Source organism: Vidua macroura, chromosome 13 (genome assembly GCF_024509145.1).
Source record: "Vidua macroura isolate BioBank_ID:100142 chromosome 13, ASM2450914v1, whole genome shotgun sequence".
In the NCBI taxonomy this organism is placed as follows: Eukaryota; Metazoa; Chordata; class Aves; order Passeriformes; family Viduidae; genus Vidua; species Vidua macroura.
In genome coordinates, this window is record NC_071583.1 from 11553291 (window position 1) to 11568905 (window position 15615).

Below are 15615 nucleotides of genomic sequence, written 5' to 3' on the forward strand. Positions count from 1 at the left end.
AGGAAAAAGCCTGGAGTTTGGAGTCAAAGCCTAAAAACACCAAATCCATGATGTTGACAGTAGCCTTAGGCAAGTCATTTTACACTTCTGGCTTATTCATTAGTTATTCAAATGTGAATGTTATTACTATGAGCAATATGTATTACTGCACAGAGTGAGCAGAAAAGCAACTGCGCTGCTCTCAAACAGAGAAAAAAAGAAGCAGAATATAGAACAAATCTAGTCTACTTTGACAGCTGTGGGAAGTCCATGACACAGTCTTGGTTTCTTGGCTTGTAAAGAGCTGTAATAATTTGAAGAGGTACTTTGGGCTCCTTAGTCACTGTTGAAATGCCGAGCACACGTGTTAAGCTTTATCCCGTAGAGCATTTATCTCCCTGGATAATCAGTAAAGCGAAGTGACTTAAATCAGTGAAGCAATCCTGCCCTTAGCCTCTGAAATGCCCTCAGGCCTCTCCAATGTTCATCTGCTTGTCTGTTTTGGTGGTGGTTACCTGGAGATCTGTTCACCACTGTTAATAATCTTGGATTCTTAATTCATTAAGGATACGATTTTTAAAGCAGCATTTTACCTAACTTAAATATTCCTTTACAGGAAAATGAATTATGCAAGCCTAGAATTTATTAAGTGTGAGGAGATCCAAACCTGACCTGCTTTTTCATGTGTGTTTGCAATGTCCATGTGACTTTGAAATCAAACCTGGTCACCGCAGTTCCAGCAGCACCGGGGTTTGCTTGGGGTCAGAATGGCGGGGATGATGTGCCATCCCCAGCAGCGTTCCCTTAGCGCGGGCGAGGTGCGAGCGAAGGTGCAGCCGCTCAGGGTGAATACCGTGCCCCCTGCCCAGGGCCGCTGCCTGCCAGCCCTCCCTCAGGCCCAGCGGGCGGGCATGTGGCCATTAAGGTAACCTGCTGAAATTGCCTCTCCTTGCAGGGGCTGCCCGGTGGGGGCAGAGAGGTGAGCTGGGTGTGTGCCGGGCCGCTGGCCCTCATCCCCGGGCGGAGCGGACGAACCGCGCCAGTTCCGAGCGGCCCGGCCCGGCCCCGGGCACCGGCCCCCGGCGGGCGGAACGGTGGCGGCGGGGCCCGCGTTGCCACAGGGGCGCTGTAGGGACGGACCGGGCGGGTGCAGCGCCGCCATGGCCGCCCGCGTCCTGAACGTGAACGTGGGAGTGCTGGGCCACATCGACAGCGGGAAGACGGCGCTGGCGCGGGCGCTCAGCACCACCGGCTCTACCGCCGCCTTCGACCGGGCGCCGCAGAGCCGCGCGCGGGGCATCACGCTGGACCTGGGCTTCTCCTGCCTGCGCACCGCGCTGCCGCCGCAGCTGGGCCCGGGGCCCGGCGAGCTGCAGCTCACGCTGGTGGACTGCCCGGGGCACGCCTCCCTCATCCGCACCATCATCGGCGGTAAGGGGGGGCCGTCCCGGCCCGCCCCGGTGGCTGTCGTGCCTCCCGGGGTGCTCCGGGCCGCGCTGGGGGGCTGCGCCCGCCCCGTGTCCGCGGTGGGAGCGGGGCCGCTGGCGGTCGGGGTCTCCGGCCGTGCCCAAACCGAGGGGACGGGGGGAGTCAGGTTTTTCACGCACCTATGACTTTGCTACGCTTGCTGGTAGTTGCTCTTTAAATAAAAAAAACCTGTGCTCATAGGAAAGCACTTGGTACATGTGAGTTGCTGGAGTGCTGTTTGGGTGGGTGGTCAGGTGTGCTCAGGCTTCTTACACTTACTAGAAGAAAGTTTTATTTATTGTGTATGAAAGCCTTATTAATGGCATCGAATGGCCCTATAAATTGCTGTTTTCTTGCCTGTTAAAGCAGTCAGAGTTTGATAGTGTCTGTAGTTGAGAGCTGTGATGCAGTTGCTGGACGTGCCCATGTTGTCTTGGAGAGTTACTCCAAGCTGAGTTACTTGTCACGATGTGGGAATTTAACCCCCTTTTGAACAATTGTGCTATTTGTAAGTTGCGTTAGTGGTAACGGTGGTGTATTGTTTGCACTTCTTGTGGGTAGGATAGTAAATATTTACTTATTTGTCAGTTTCAGCAGCAGTAATGCAGTTTCAGCAATGTGCGCTCCGCAGCTGCAGGGGAGGAGTGGCCGTGGGCTTAATTCCAGTAACCTGCGGTCTTGTAGTAATCTCTTGTACTTGACGATCCCTTATTATTCTTTAGTAATTGTAAGCACCTGATTATCTTCTAAAGAGCAAAGTTGACTTTGGCAGATGTTTCTTGGATGCACTGAAGAGTCACTTGTAGTCAGACATTCCTTTCTGCCGGATCAACTAATCTGAATGGTGTGAACTTTCTCATGAAAGGGACATGGGAAAACTTAGACATGAGCTTTAACCAGTTTTGTTTTTCAGTAACTTTAACACTTATTTGGGGTGATTGTTTGATATACACACTTCTCACTGCTTTCTGTTATTTTTATGAAGCTGTTCAAAGTATTTAGTCACAGCTGACCACATCAGCTGAATAAGTTATTCAGATTTGCTTATTGATAGGCTGTGCAGGGAGAAGGAATACATGGATGAGATGATGATAGTTTTCTTCCCAGCAAAAGTCATTGTTTACAGATGGTAATTCAGACACATAAGCACATCAAATCTGCTTAGTTCCAGTTATACCAGATTATGTATTTTACTGAAGTAAAACAGTTGATTAGTGTGACTTACTGCAATTCTCTGTGTTAAGAAAGGGCTGTAGAGAAAATGCAGTATTGTGTTAATAGTTTAAAGAATTAGGAACTTCAGTTTTCTTCTTGATAACATAGATTTTTTTTTTTTTTTACTACCAGGTTTGAAAGGTGAAACCTTGATGATAAAACCTGATCTGTGCCTGTGGGACTATTTAGGTGCTTACAGGTTTAGTGAAACTCAAACTGAAGTGTAGCATGTCTTGTGTAACAGGATACATTCTTTGGTGTTCATGTGTGTTTCAATAATGCCGACTTTTTCATCACTTCAGGAATGGAACGTGAGTCCTCCCAGATAATGGTACTTGAAAAATTTAGGTTATTTTCATGTACTTCCTTGTTACTACGCATTAAGGGTTCACCATTCCAAACATTTTCTCTGCAACCAAGAATGCCACTACCCTTTTCTTTTTGATGGAATCTGTGATTTCCCTGTTACTGCATGTTTTCTGTATGTGTGGTTTTTCATTAAGACAGAAGTGCAAAGTACTTTATCTTCCTGTGTTTATTCTGCACCTCAGATTTCCCATACCTCTTTAAAATATCGCTGTTCTGAATTCAGATTCTGGGGTAGCTACAGGTGGAAGTTGATCTGCAGAAAAACTAGAATGCTCGTGGGCAAGGGAGCTGGATGTGAGGATTTGGAAGGTGGAGTGACAGCAGAGATGAGAGGGCTGCTTCAGAACGCTGTTAGTCGTGTGCATGCAGGGTTTGCAGGAGAAGCTACTGCTGAGAAAATGTTATTGCATCTTCTTGTTGTTTGCAGTTCTCTTTTTTCACTGAAGGTGGGATAAACTAGTTGGCTTTCCCTTGAGTGATCCCAGCTCATGGAAACACCGTGTGCTGTGGCAGGGTAGCACAGCATTGTTCACTCAGGTCTCCCATGAGGTGAGGAGCTCAGGGTTTTCTTCTGAGGATTCACTTTCTGCCTCTTCTCTTCCAAAGTGCCATTTTCACCAGTGGTGTCCCAGGTTGTCTCTCTTTTGTAACTGTCATCTTTTCTGTGCTCCCAGAGTGCTCTAAGAGTTAATTCCTTTGCTGTACAAAGCTGATAATCTGCTCACAGGTTAAATGTTACTATTTACCACTCTTTAACATACTTCTGTATGTAGCTAATTCCTGAAGTGGATTTTTTCATGTCAGAATCTAGTACTGCACTTTTGTCATGCTGTGCCAGGTAGTGCTTGACCTTGTGAGTACTTCTCACAGTCACTCACAAGATGCTTGTTCAGACACAGTACCTTAGGATTAAATGAATGCAGAATATTTGAGCAGTAACCAACTGGAATGAAAAATGGAAGTTGTATTTCATTCTGTGTGGCTACATTTTTCTTGCAAAGCTTGTCCTTGAAAACAAAACATATCAAATGTTAAATCAAAAGTGTTTTGTTTTGGGTGTTTTTTGTGTTTTTTTTTCTTTTTTTACCTGCATGCTGGGAATGGGAAATGTTGCAGACAGTTTCACCCAAGATGTTTTGTTTGAGTTTTAGATGGAAGGTGATAGTCAAGGTTGGAATGGAATAAGTAATAGTCACTAGGTGTACTTCATCATGCCACTTGTATTCAAACCATACTGGTTTATATTCTTCTAAGGCTCTTGTGAGTCTGTGGCAGGAAGGCATTAAGTTATTGTGGGTAGCATTAAGTAAGGAAGGCATTAAGTTGTTGTGGGTAGCTGTATGGCTTGGACTGTGCTATGTATTTCTGTCTTACTCTTTCAAACAATAAAAACAGAACTCTATTTTACAACACAATTTCAGACTTTTCCTGTGCTTTAGCAGGATTTTGTCTCAAGCAAGGCAAGAAAACCAATATTTAGAACCATTTGTGTCTGACTTGTGCCAAGCAGTAAGAAGCACCCAGATCAGCCTTAAACTTTGGTTTGTGCAGTGAAGGAATGACTGCAAGATGCAGGACTGATATTTTTGTCACAACTGTGTTCTTCTGTTGCTGTAGAGATTTAGGGTGGTATTTTTGGTAGAATTTCAGACTGAGATGGGGTAGTTTGTCACAGCACTATGGGTTTTTTTAAGCTTCTGTTCTTCTGTTAATGTTTGGCTCCTCATCTTCCACAAAGCTAATGTCATTGAAATAAAATAAGAGTTGCTTTTACATTTGTTTGTCACAGACCTGTGCACCAGTAGGGTCTGGAATAGTTTCTCAAATGAGTTCAGCAGGAAGGGATGCCTGCAGAGAGGTTAGACAAGTTAATCTGCCAGACGAAATTCAATCCTCATATTTCATTTTAAGACCACTTTGCGTAGCAAAGTAGTTTAAGCAGTAGCAGATTTTTTCCTTGCTGATGGTTAATTTCATGCCCTACAAAGGGTCAGCACACTAATATAGGAGAACATGATTACCTCATCCCAACTTCCCCCACACAGGCAGCCAAGGGATAACGAGTGTTTGCTTTAGGTGAGCTGTTGTTGGACGCCCTTTATCTGTTTGATTTCGAGATGGGTCCTCAAAACTACTTCTAAATCAGAAAATTGTCTTGTCTTTTTTTTTTTTTTTTCCATATGAAGTTCAAAGGACTAAGTATCCTTATAGGGTTTTAATTGGAAAGCTACTGCTTGACCCTGGTTGTTTAAACCAGGGCTGGGGGGAACACTGACAAACTTGTAGTTTTGTAATCCTTATGCCTGTCTGAACCTTTGACCTTTTTACTTTATAACTAGAACTTCATTGTCACCATTTGTCCCTGCAGTTCCTTTCAAAGCAGACTGCCTTGCAAGTGTCTGTTTCCACTTTGCTGCTGTGTTCAGCTAAGGAAGGGTATTAATTCATACCTGATACATTGGAGGGGCCAAGACTTTTGAACTTGCACTAGAGCTCGGAGAGGGGGAAATGAGCATAGCAAAAGCATGTCTTGCTGATGCAAATGAGTACAATGAAAACAGGCTTGGGAGATCAAGGGAAATGTGGTCTTGCTACCAGCATTCAAATTCAGTCAGATGCAGATTATTTGTAAGATTAACATATCACAAAAAAGAACCCACCTTTTATCACAGATTAGCTGTTTTGCTGAGTTTGTTATAAGCTTTTAAGAGGATTTGTAAACTCAGGGTTACCTTTGCATTACTGCAATGAAAACACACTTCTGTCAGTGTGAGCTTTTGTTTGTTGAGATCTTTGTGAAGATGTGACAGTTCTTGGGTTTTTTTTTTTCTATTCTAGTTGAGTGAGCAAGTAGAGTTTTATAGTTGTAGGTGTATAGGTGGATGACTTGCTGTTGAGTACAGATGTTGAATGAAGGGAAACCTCTGGAGGGAAGGAGTGCCTTGTATTTAGTGGATATCATTCTATTCAGAGAGGAGTCACCAGAGCCTCGAGATCTTTGGCTGCCAGTTGGAAGTGAGAGTAACATAATGAACCCTGTTCTGATGGGGAAAAAAATAAAATTAACATGCAACTCTTGTGTAGTGTAATTCCTATCAGCAAATCTTGATTTTGTGCTTGATGTTAGGGAAGTACTTGTTAAGGGACTTCAGCTAGCAATAGTGGGAATGTTTTCTAAAACCTATTAGAGTCTTTGGGTTTGTGGTGCTTGTGAATTGCTGACACTGCTTTATATGAAAATTTCAAATAAACTTTATTTCTGTAAATGAAATTGAAAGTGTGTCTTTTTTTTTAGTCACTCTAACTTGGCTGGTGCCAGATACTTGTCTGACAACACAAAGGAGTATTTTTATTGCCATTTTAAAATAAAAGCCACTTTTTTTTAAAGTAAGGAGCTATACATGAAGAAAGGCAACCAGTATAAAAACTTTGTTGCGTGGCTCCACAGCCCTTGAAACGGAACTTTGTCTCCTGGATGTTGCAGTGCACAAGAGGGCAGTGTTTGCTTACATTGTAGGATCTTAGGGATAAGTACTCGGGGTAACAGGTCAGCCTGGGGGGAGTGACCTCACTGTGAATCGAAACAGAATTAAGTAGATGATTTGGAACACATCTCCTGGTTAATTTTCTCATTCTTAAAGAAAACATCCTCTGTGCTTTAAGGAAGGTTAGTCTTATTTCATCTATAATTTGGGTTGTGCTTTTTATACCTTAAGCAATAAAAATGTGTGGGGTGTTGTCTTATACATGACATGAGACACAGGTAACAGGTGAGAAAAAGCAACTGGTTTGATGTGGGAACCATGGAATTTAGTGTGTACATGTCTTTTATTTCCTCCCTCATTTCCCCTATGTCTTTTATTAACTGGGTAAAAGGAAGCTAGTTGTACTAAATCTGTTCTGATCCACTACTGTGTGAAATAGGATTTGTTGTGTGATATTGGGTAGAATGAAACTTGGGGGGGTTTATCAGGGTTCTTTAAAATAGGGGTCTTGTGGAGTTTTTGTCTGTGTATATCATAACTGTAGTAGTTCTAACTTTCTATGTATTGCATTGCTTCTTGTTTTTGTGGGTTTTGTGAGTGATGTGACAGTGGGACTGCTGCTGTTATTTCTGTTCTATGCCCTTTTCTGCAGTTTTGACTTGAAGCTGATTTCACTGTAAAAGTTACATGTTCAACAACTTCCTAAACTTACACAACAACTCTTAGGCAATATTAGAGACTGAAGCAGGAGGAGTGTTCTGTTCATTTTCTGTCAAGTAGTTTACAAGGAGCAAGAGACCCATTGTCTCCTGATATCAAAAGTTATAGTGAATAATCACATTCTCTTCTGCTTATTCTTAGTGTCCTGTCAGAAATGTACTGGTCTCTGTGTGTGGCTTAAAAAATAAAAATAATTGTGCATTTCTTGTTTGGAAGATGTGATTTATAATGGAATTCTCGATCTAAAGTGTAGATTTTAACCAGGAGTGGTTTTATTGAAACTTGTTTGAATAGGAAATTGTCCCTTGCTAATAAGTGGCAGTTTTTCTACAAAACTGAGTGGTTGTGTTTGTTTGCTTGGATACAACAAAACTGTGCTAGTTGACACTTTTGCGATTTGACACAAAACCATGACAGCTTCTCATGAAAACTTAATAACCAAGCACTGTAATTATGCTTTTCAAGTCTGCTTGATAATTTTTCGTATTGGTTTAACACCAGAATTTCTTTTTTCAAGGATACTGTGTGCAAGCATTCATCAAATAACTACTTTTCAGTTTTGCTTCATGTTTATTCTTCCTTTAAATTATTTGTAAGCTGTTTGGAAGAGCAGGAAAGCTTTGTTAATTTTTAGATGCTTTAAAATATTAGCTAATGTAGTGAAGTATTATAAATAACTGCATAAAATCTGGAACAACTTACTGTAAAATATGGAGCATATTTGAAGTTAAAATTACCCTTGTCAAAGTAAATTTAAAGTGCGTTTTTCAAAGTAGCCTTTTTACTGATGATGCATATGCTTGCTTCCTAAATAGTACATGTGAGCAACTCAGTGATCTGCTAATTGACAAACCAGCCTTATAAAATTCTACTGTATTGGTTCTGCATCTTGATTTAGAAGTTGTCTTCAATTAGTAGATGCTAGATATAAGCAGAATATGTTGCTTATGTATAAACCCATCTTTAATAGCTGATTAGCTGGATGGAGCCATGAACTGAATTTCCTTAATATATTTGTTTTGGGGGTTTTGTACTTAAAATAATACATGTTTTTGCATGGCTGTTGTAAAGTACTGTCTATGAAAATCCCTAGAAAAACAAAATGTGGATGGAAGAATTGAGGTTATAATTGTAAAGCACACATGCAACAGATCTCACTAAGTGAGCAAACCAAACCTGTACTCTGTCATTGCTAAGGTCTGTTAAGTGTAATAAGGAGCTGTTTTTCCTTGTGGCAGTGAGTTATTTTCTGTCTGGGAACTCTGAGGTTGGCCTGCCAGGCTGAAGGGCAAGGACAGCTGTTTTGCAGTGGTAATTTCCAGCTAGATTCTTGAACACATTGTGTTCTGTGGGTGACAGCTCATCATGGGGCAAAACTGAGTTAAAATTACCCTTGTGAGCTTCAGCAAAGACCTCAAACAGCTCACACGATAGCTGGGATTGCAGGGATGCTGTGCAATCTGTGAAATTCAGATTAGGTAGCTGTTCTGAAGTGCTTCCTTTAAACTATTTGCTTCTAGAAAGTGTTGCAGGCTAAATAAATACCAATAATTCTTATTTCCCATCTCCTAATCAATTATTTTACCGAAATGTTCTTATGCAGTTTATCTGATCTCTTTAAGTGAACATGAAATGGTTAGTGTTGGCTTCCAAATTGAGTGACAATCTCAGTTTCAAACTTAGGCTGATTAATCCTACGTTAGATTGTAATTATCAGCATTACCAACACTAGGGTTAGTTGGGACCAGACGAACAATAATAAATATATATTTATGTTTAATGCAACAGCAGAAGGAATTGGTGGATGGTAGAGGAAGAGGAAATGGAATAGACAGCGTAGCTTAAATAAAAATGAAGAAATTGTATTCAGGAGCTTCATGGAGGTAAAAAATGATAAGGGGGAAATAAAAACTGAGATTTGAATTTTGAGATTTATATTGATCTGAGTAAAAATCCAGGCTCCCTCACCTCAGGCTGTAGAGAAGAGATGATTCATTTGGGCTTATGATTTTGTTGAGAAATTCCTTTCTTGCTTCATGTTATAGAAGGGATGATGATGACTCTTTTGTCTACTGCAAATCTGGTTTTTTTTCTGAAGTACTGGATAAATGAATTTATTATTTTTGCCTGTAGCATTTTCTTGTCTTTTGTACTTACGTTTTCCTTTGTTTTCTGTCTTATTTAGGATGCAAGATATGATTGGCATATGAGAATAAGCTGGTATTCTTGGATCTCAGGAGCTCTTTTTAGTTGTTAAACTTTGCCTTAATTTTTTTTTTTAGCCAAGTTTTACCTGTGTACAGGTAAACAAGGTATACATTGTAGAGCAGGTGAATATACCTTAGATATGATCCTCCTGTATATGTAAAATTTGAAATGGTCTTGAAGGACCTGTTGGGTAAAAGAAAGCTATAGAAGTGTTTTGAGAGTTGTTGATAGAACTATCCTATCATATTAATAAGGATAGGCATAGGAAATGTTTTTTTTTTTTTTTGTCACAGATGTTTATTTATGCTTAAATTTACTTCTCTTATATTAAAAACTAGCCTTTCAGCAGTATTGCTTTGGGGAAGAAAGCTTTCCAAAGTATGCAAAAACTGCATTTCAGAGAGAAAAACAAAATTGTAGCTTTCTTTTTTAGGATCAAGAAGAGGGGGAGGGAAAATGGTTTCCTTGTATTTGACTGTGCTGTTGGATGGGAGACAAAGCTCAGTCTCTCTTGCTGAGTAATGTCATCATCAAGGCATTTTTTTCTCCCACAGAGCAGTTTTGTCTCCATTGAGACCCCCACAGCCATTGGCAAGACCATGGCCTGAGATTAAATCTCACGCTTGGGTGAAATTCTAATGACTGTAATTGTTTCCTCTTTTTAAGTCTGTGGTCCCTTCATCAAAGAGTGGTGTGGAAATTATGCATTTATGTTGTAAAAAGAGAGGTCATGATTACCTGAACCTGTGGTTGACTTGGGGGGATTCTGTGTCGTGTTCTGGCAGCGGTTATCCACGCTGACATTGCAGTGTGTGAAATGATTGAAAGAGTGGCTGCGAGTGCAGAGTGCTGGTGTGGCACAGCTCGGTCCGCTGGCTCTGGGCTGTCCCTGTCAGGTGAGCGTGGCAGCAGCAGCAGCTCTGCTGTGTTGGTCACCTGCTGGGACAGGAAGGAAGAAGCAGCACATGTGAGCTGAGGGAGTTTCTGTGAATGATCCCCTGCAAGGGGCTTGGGACTCACCAGCAGGTGTTAATCTTAACCCTCACAGTGCTTACTGGAGGTGTTCAGCAGCTTGAAGGACAGCACCAGTGTGGTGGGGCTGGTTGTGGTGGAACCCAACGTAAGTGTGAGTGTGGATATACAAAGAATTGCAGATAGCTTTGTAGAGATAGATTGCGCCATCCTGTAAAAATTGGAGTGTACGTGTGCAGCAGTGTTGCTGTGTGATGGAAATATTCACGTAAGTATTTTGTGTTCTTTGGCTTTAGGGTGCAGTTCTTTATGTACGCAATTTTGGGACTGTAATGTCCCCCTAACTCTGAAGATTGATGAAAAAAATGAGCTGTGTGTTAAGTAGAAAACATTTTGAGCTTGTACTCTAATTCAGGAAGTATCCTTTAAAAGCATCAAAAGAACTGACCAAGAGACTTTCCATCAGAGAATAAGGAAAATGGTTCAAATAGAACCTAATTTTAGGTGTCTAATGTTGCATTTAAAGACTAAAGAAATCCCCAAACCTCATCATTCTTAAAAGCATTCAGCATTAGAATCTTTCCTTGATCTCTGAAATGATGAGTATTCAGTTTAGAGTATTAAAAAGTTTATCAACAAAAAGCCACCAAGTGTCAGCAGTACTGTTCACCTAAGGGACTAGCTTTGGGCATTTGACACTGGCCTCTATCTGGATATATTATAGCTTCAAATCATATGATAATATGCCTAATTTTAAAAATTCCTTAAAGCTTGAAAAGCAAATTTTTACACTGAAATTACATCTGTTTGTTTATATGTGTATAAATAAAGGACATAATAAAACCGTTGAAATAATAGTTAATATTTATTCTTGTGTATGGCTAAAAATTCAAAAGTCACAGGTCAGGCACCCCTACAAGTTTTCTTAAGGAAGTAATTTCATTCTTTGGATTTGCTTGCTATTTGATAGGTTTTCACCTTGTGGGAGGGACCATCATGAGTATTTTTTTCTCTGAGTTGATATTTTTCATGCCTATCAGCCGAGATTCTCCCGTTATTTGAAGTGTTGTGCTAAAGTTGTGGTGCCCATGTGTTTGTAGTTGAGCTCTCCATTTACTCTCTGATGTGTATTGCCATATCCAGCAATGGTGGCTTTTCCTGTCTAAAACTGGTGTTGAACGGAAGTCTCTTGTGGGAAGAGATTCACCTGTCTGTGGTGCTGCATAGTGCTTTTAGGGGCAATACAAAAAAAAGTGTATTTGGTTAAATTGAACTGTACCAAACTTGTGCAGAGAAAATAATTTTCTGGTTAGGGGAACAAAAGAGTTTAAACTGAAGCTAAATTCTATTAAAAAAAAAAACAAACAAAGTGACTGAAAATTCAGTCTTTACAGAAAGTTTGTTTGAGGTATTTTCATTACTGAACTTTGTTCACAAATTATGTGGAGGCAGGTGTTTGGGAGTTCATTCATTGTATGTCCCTAAATGTGCTTTTTAACTAATTTTTAACTTTATATACAGTATAATATAGTTGATTATTCTACTAATGTTCAGCACCGCTTAATGTTTTTGATTTTTTTTTTTGTTGTAATTTAAAACCAAACAAATCAAAGTGAAGATAAATTTGGCTGTCTGTTTCTTTACTTACCCTGCACCAAGAAACCAGTGAGTAAACTTACTATGTAAAAGAATGCTGTTTTTTTTTAAGACTTGCTGTCAAATTGATGCAGTGGATGAAAGTTATTTTGGTCACTGTACTTCTTACTTTTTCCTTTGCATTGTAAAGATACTTATTTTTGTCTCATTAAGAAAATGATGGAGTGTAGCTAGGAAGAGAATAGATCACATAGAAAGTGATGTCAGGTTTATGGAATTTCTTGTTATGTTCTTCAATATAATTGAGTCAATCCTAGGTAAAACCAGAAATTACTAATGTGAAATTTAAATTATTTGACAGTATCCTTTCAAGGCTTGTGTACGGTTTAAAATTTTTTTGCAGTAACTTACGAGCTCTTGTAAAAACAGTTGGGACAAAATGAGTACAAGACTGTTTGAGGTGAAGCTGTCTAGTATTTATTTTAGTAGCATATGATAGTTTCCCTTTCTCTTGGAGAGCTAACAATTTTGTAGCCTCTCAAATGCACCTGTATTAAGTGTTGTTATTGGATGCTGAAAATTTTCAGGATGACATGATGAAATCATCAAAATACACTCATTTTGGGGATGTTGTTATTCTATTTAGAAGCTTTATGTTAAAGAGTTGTAATTTTGTCCCAGTTCCTCTTTATGTACTGTTTGTTCAGAAATAGAAAAAATAAGTTCTGTGAATGAAAAATCTGTTTCTGCTAAGGGGAAGCTGAAGTGGAGTTTTTGTTCTCTAACAATAACAAATTAATTTCTGGGTCAGAAGCATTGTACAATAGAGATGCAGTAAAAGCAGCCAAGGTGAGCTCAGCTGCAAGAAGCTGTTTAGAACTTACTGGAAGAGTAGAGCTGTGTGGTTGAGTTGTGATGGAAATATGGAATGCTTGGGCATAGTCTATAGGTGACAATTGTGGTTTTGTAATAGGTCAGCAAATTATCAAGCCAGTTTTTCAGAATTAAATACATTTCGGAATATACGTTTTTCTGCTAAGTGGTAATGATCATTGTAAAATACTTTAAATGCATGAGTTGTAATCTGTCTTTCTATTTCTGTTGCCTCTGAGCACCCAAAAAAATTGAGTTTTAATCACCAAGGCTGTGTTCTTTCTTGGTGATTTCAGCATTTCATTAAGGAGTGATTAGTACTCTTCAATTATGCATTCATTTACCTTAGTGATGCATTTACAGTTAGAGATAGTGTTGGTTTATTGAATTTGGCTGATGCTGAGCAGTTTCAGCAGATTTTTTTTCTTGCCATATAAGAACTGAAAGAAAGCAGTAGAGAGGCATTTACAGCCTTGGCATAATTTTAAATTATAATCTTACCTGATTTTTATGGAGGAGGAAAAAAAAAAAGGAAAAGATGAGGCATGATTTTCTTGTGTTTTTTGTTGCTGTTGTTTTCTTTTTTTCCACAGCTTTGGACTTTTAGAATTCCTTTCTGAAGTCCATCTCCATAGGCTTTGTCTGCAGAACGTCAGTGGTTCATGGTGTGCCTCTTTTAGCTACAGGGGAATAAGCTCTGTAGCAGGCTGGTGTGGAGGCTTGTATTTAGAATAGGTTTTTCTCTATGTTCATAAGCTGGCAGTTCCAGAAATGAATTAAAAGATCTTATTTAGCTAAAGTGGTGTCAAGGAAGAAGGAAAAGAGGAGGGACAATGTGAAATGGGATTAAAAACCAATTTCTTGATGTTTATATGGTGTCCTTGCCTATATGAATAAGAGGGAGAGACAAGGATCTTGATACTTTTAAAAACTGCCCTTGCTTGTTTTGTATCATAACTGGGGTTAAATTTAGGTGGGCACTGTTGGACTGAAGGTTACAGTGGTTTGTGGCAAGATTTGGGTTGCTGATAACCCAGGTTGCTTCACTTCTGTTTGTTTCATGTTTTTTGTTTCCATGTTTTAAAGTCTGATGGCATTGCTTTCAGATTCAAGTGTCCAAGCCTGAGTTCCAGATTATTCACACAGCTGCGGGGAAATAGGCTTCTCTGCCTGCCTAGTGCTGCTGCAGAGGGAAGAGATTGATGCTGCTCTCTTGGGACTGAAAAACTTCAAAGCTTTCATTTTGCTGGTAAAGCCCTTCCTAAAACTTGTGTACTTTGAGATGTTGTGATTCAATTTTCCATGGACCAACACAATCTAGGTCCTGGAGAGAGGCAAATTGTCTCATTGTACATTGAATTCTTGTTTTTCTGAGTAACAGAAAACATTAGGTATGTTTAAAACATGGTGACTACAGATGAGAAAACGGTTTTAAAAACTCTTTTCCCGAACACTTGTGGTGTCTCAGGTCTCTCTCCAGCCCCAAGGGGTGGCGCTTGCTTTTAACAGGACCCTAGAAGTAAAAAGCATATAAACAGATGCTGTTATTACTTCATTAAAGGAGGAAAAAATTAAATATCCATTTCTATGATTATTTGATTTTTTCTTCTATGTACACCAGTCATTAGACAATTTCATTTTATGTACCTACATACCTTTTTTCCTTTTTATGTGCTTTATTTTAATGTTATATTTTCACAAAATGGCAAGATAATTTTTTCCTCAAAAGCAAATTAGCTATGACATTTTAAACATAATTAATAAAAATAATTTATTGGAAGTACTTTAAGGAAATCTTCCAACAAAATTTAATTTAAGTCTGCAGTAAATTGTCAGTAAGAATATGTAATAAAGTTCCATTGTATTTCTCTTCGGTTATTATTATACGCTTCTCCAACAGCAGTTGTCTCCATCGTTTGATGCGAAGGCCGAAGTGGTTAGATAACAAGTATATTTACTTAAGTTCTTTTGAAATTAAATTCTCATTCTGAGTTTTCCATCCCTTGTTCTGTAATTCTAGTTCTTGCTGTCAGGAAGTTCAATTTAGAAACCATTGTGCTCTGAGTCTACAAGATATGAATGGGAAAGGAGACCTAACAAAATGTGAAAAGCAATAATTAAAAATATAAAAAAGGCTCATACAAGGCTAGAGCATCCAAGAAGGAGTTTTGTGAAAGAGTGAAGTATGTCATCTTTAAATATTCTTTGTACACTTGATATACTTTTGTTCCTGTTTTGTATTCATGCTTAGGAATTTCTTCTCTTAGTCACAGAGGTTAGATTAGCAGGGGCAGATGACTTTACTGCACTTCTGGGTGCTTCTTTTCCAGAACCCCATCCTAGCTAGAGAGTGATGGCTCAGTGCCTGCACTTGCTGTCTTTGAATTTTTGATGGGACTGGTGTTCTTTTGCAGTTAAATGCAAATTTACTGTTACATCTTTGGAGTAGCAGCATTAGTGCCTCGCACTCCATGTTATTTTCTTGTTTATCCAAGATTCTTGTTTGTTGCTTATTTTGAGTGAGTAATTTGAACAGTGCCAGCATTCCTGAGAGCTGGTCACATGAGCCTGGCAGAGCAATGTGTATTCTGAGCAGACTTTGTTTTCAGTAGGCTTTCTTCCCACTTCCCTGGGGATGCTGTCAGCCTTTGTTTTAACTTGAAAAATTTAAATTTTGATTTGTGAGAAGAAAAGTGGTTTGCAATGATTAAATGAAACAGGAGGGTGAGTG

The 15615-nt window shown here is 39.5% G+C and overlaps 1 protein-coding gene across 3 annotated transcripts in view; it reads left to right on the forward strand.

Annotated features, from left to right (window-relative positions):
• The first annotated feature begins 824 nt into the window (after nt 1–824).
• Nucleotides 825–15615, forward strand: part of EEFSEC (eukaryotic elongation factor, selenocysteine-tRNA specific) — a 124427-nt gene continuing 109636 nt past the window's right edge. For 2 of the 3 annotated variants that reach the window (XM_053989600.1, XM_053989602.1), the window contains exon 1: nt 1138–1410. In XM_053989600.1, the coding sequence (XP_053845575.1) occupies nt 1140–1410 (271 nt within the window). In that variant the 5' untranslated portion in view covers nt 1138–1139. Of the gene's footprint in view, nt 905–1137; nt 1411–15615 lie in introns of those variants that run through there. The other variant, XM_053989601.1, reaches the window with a different exon arrangement.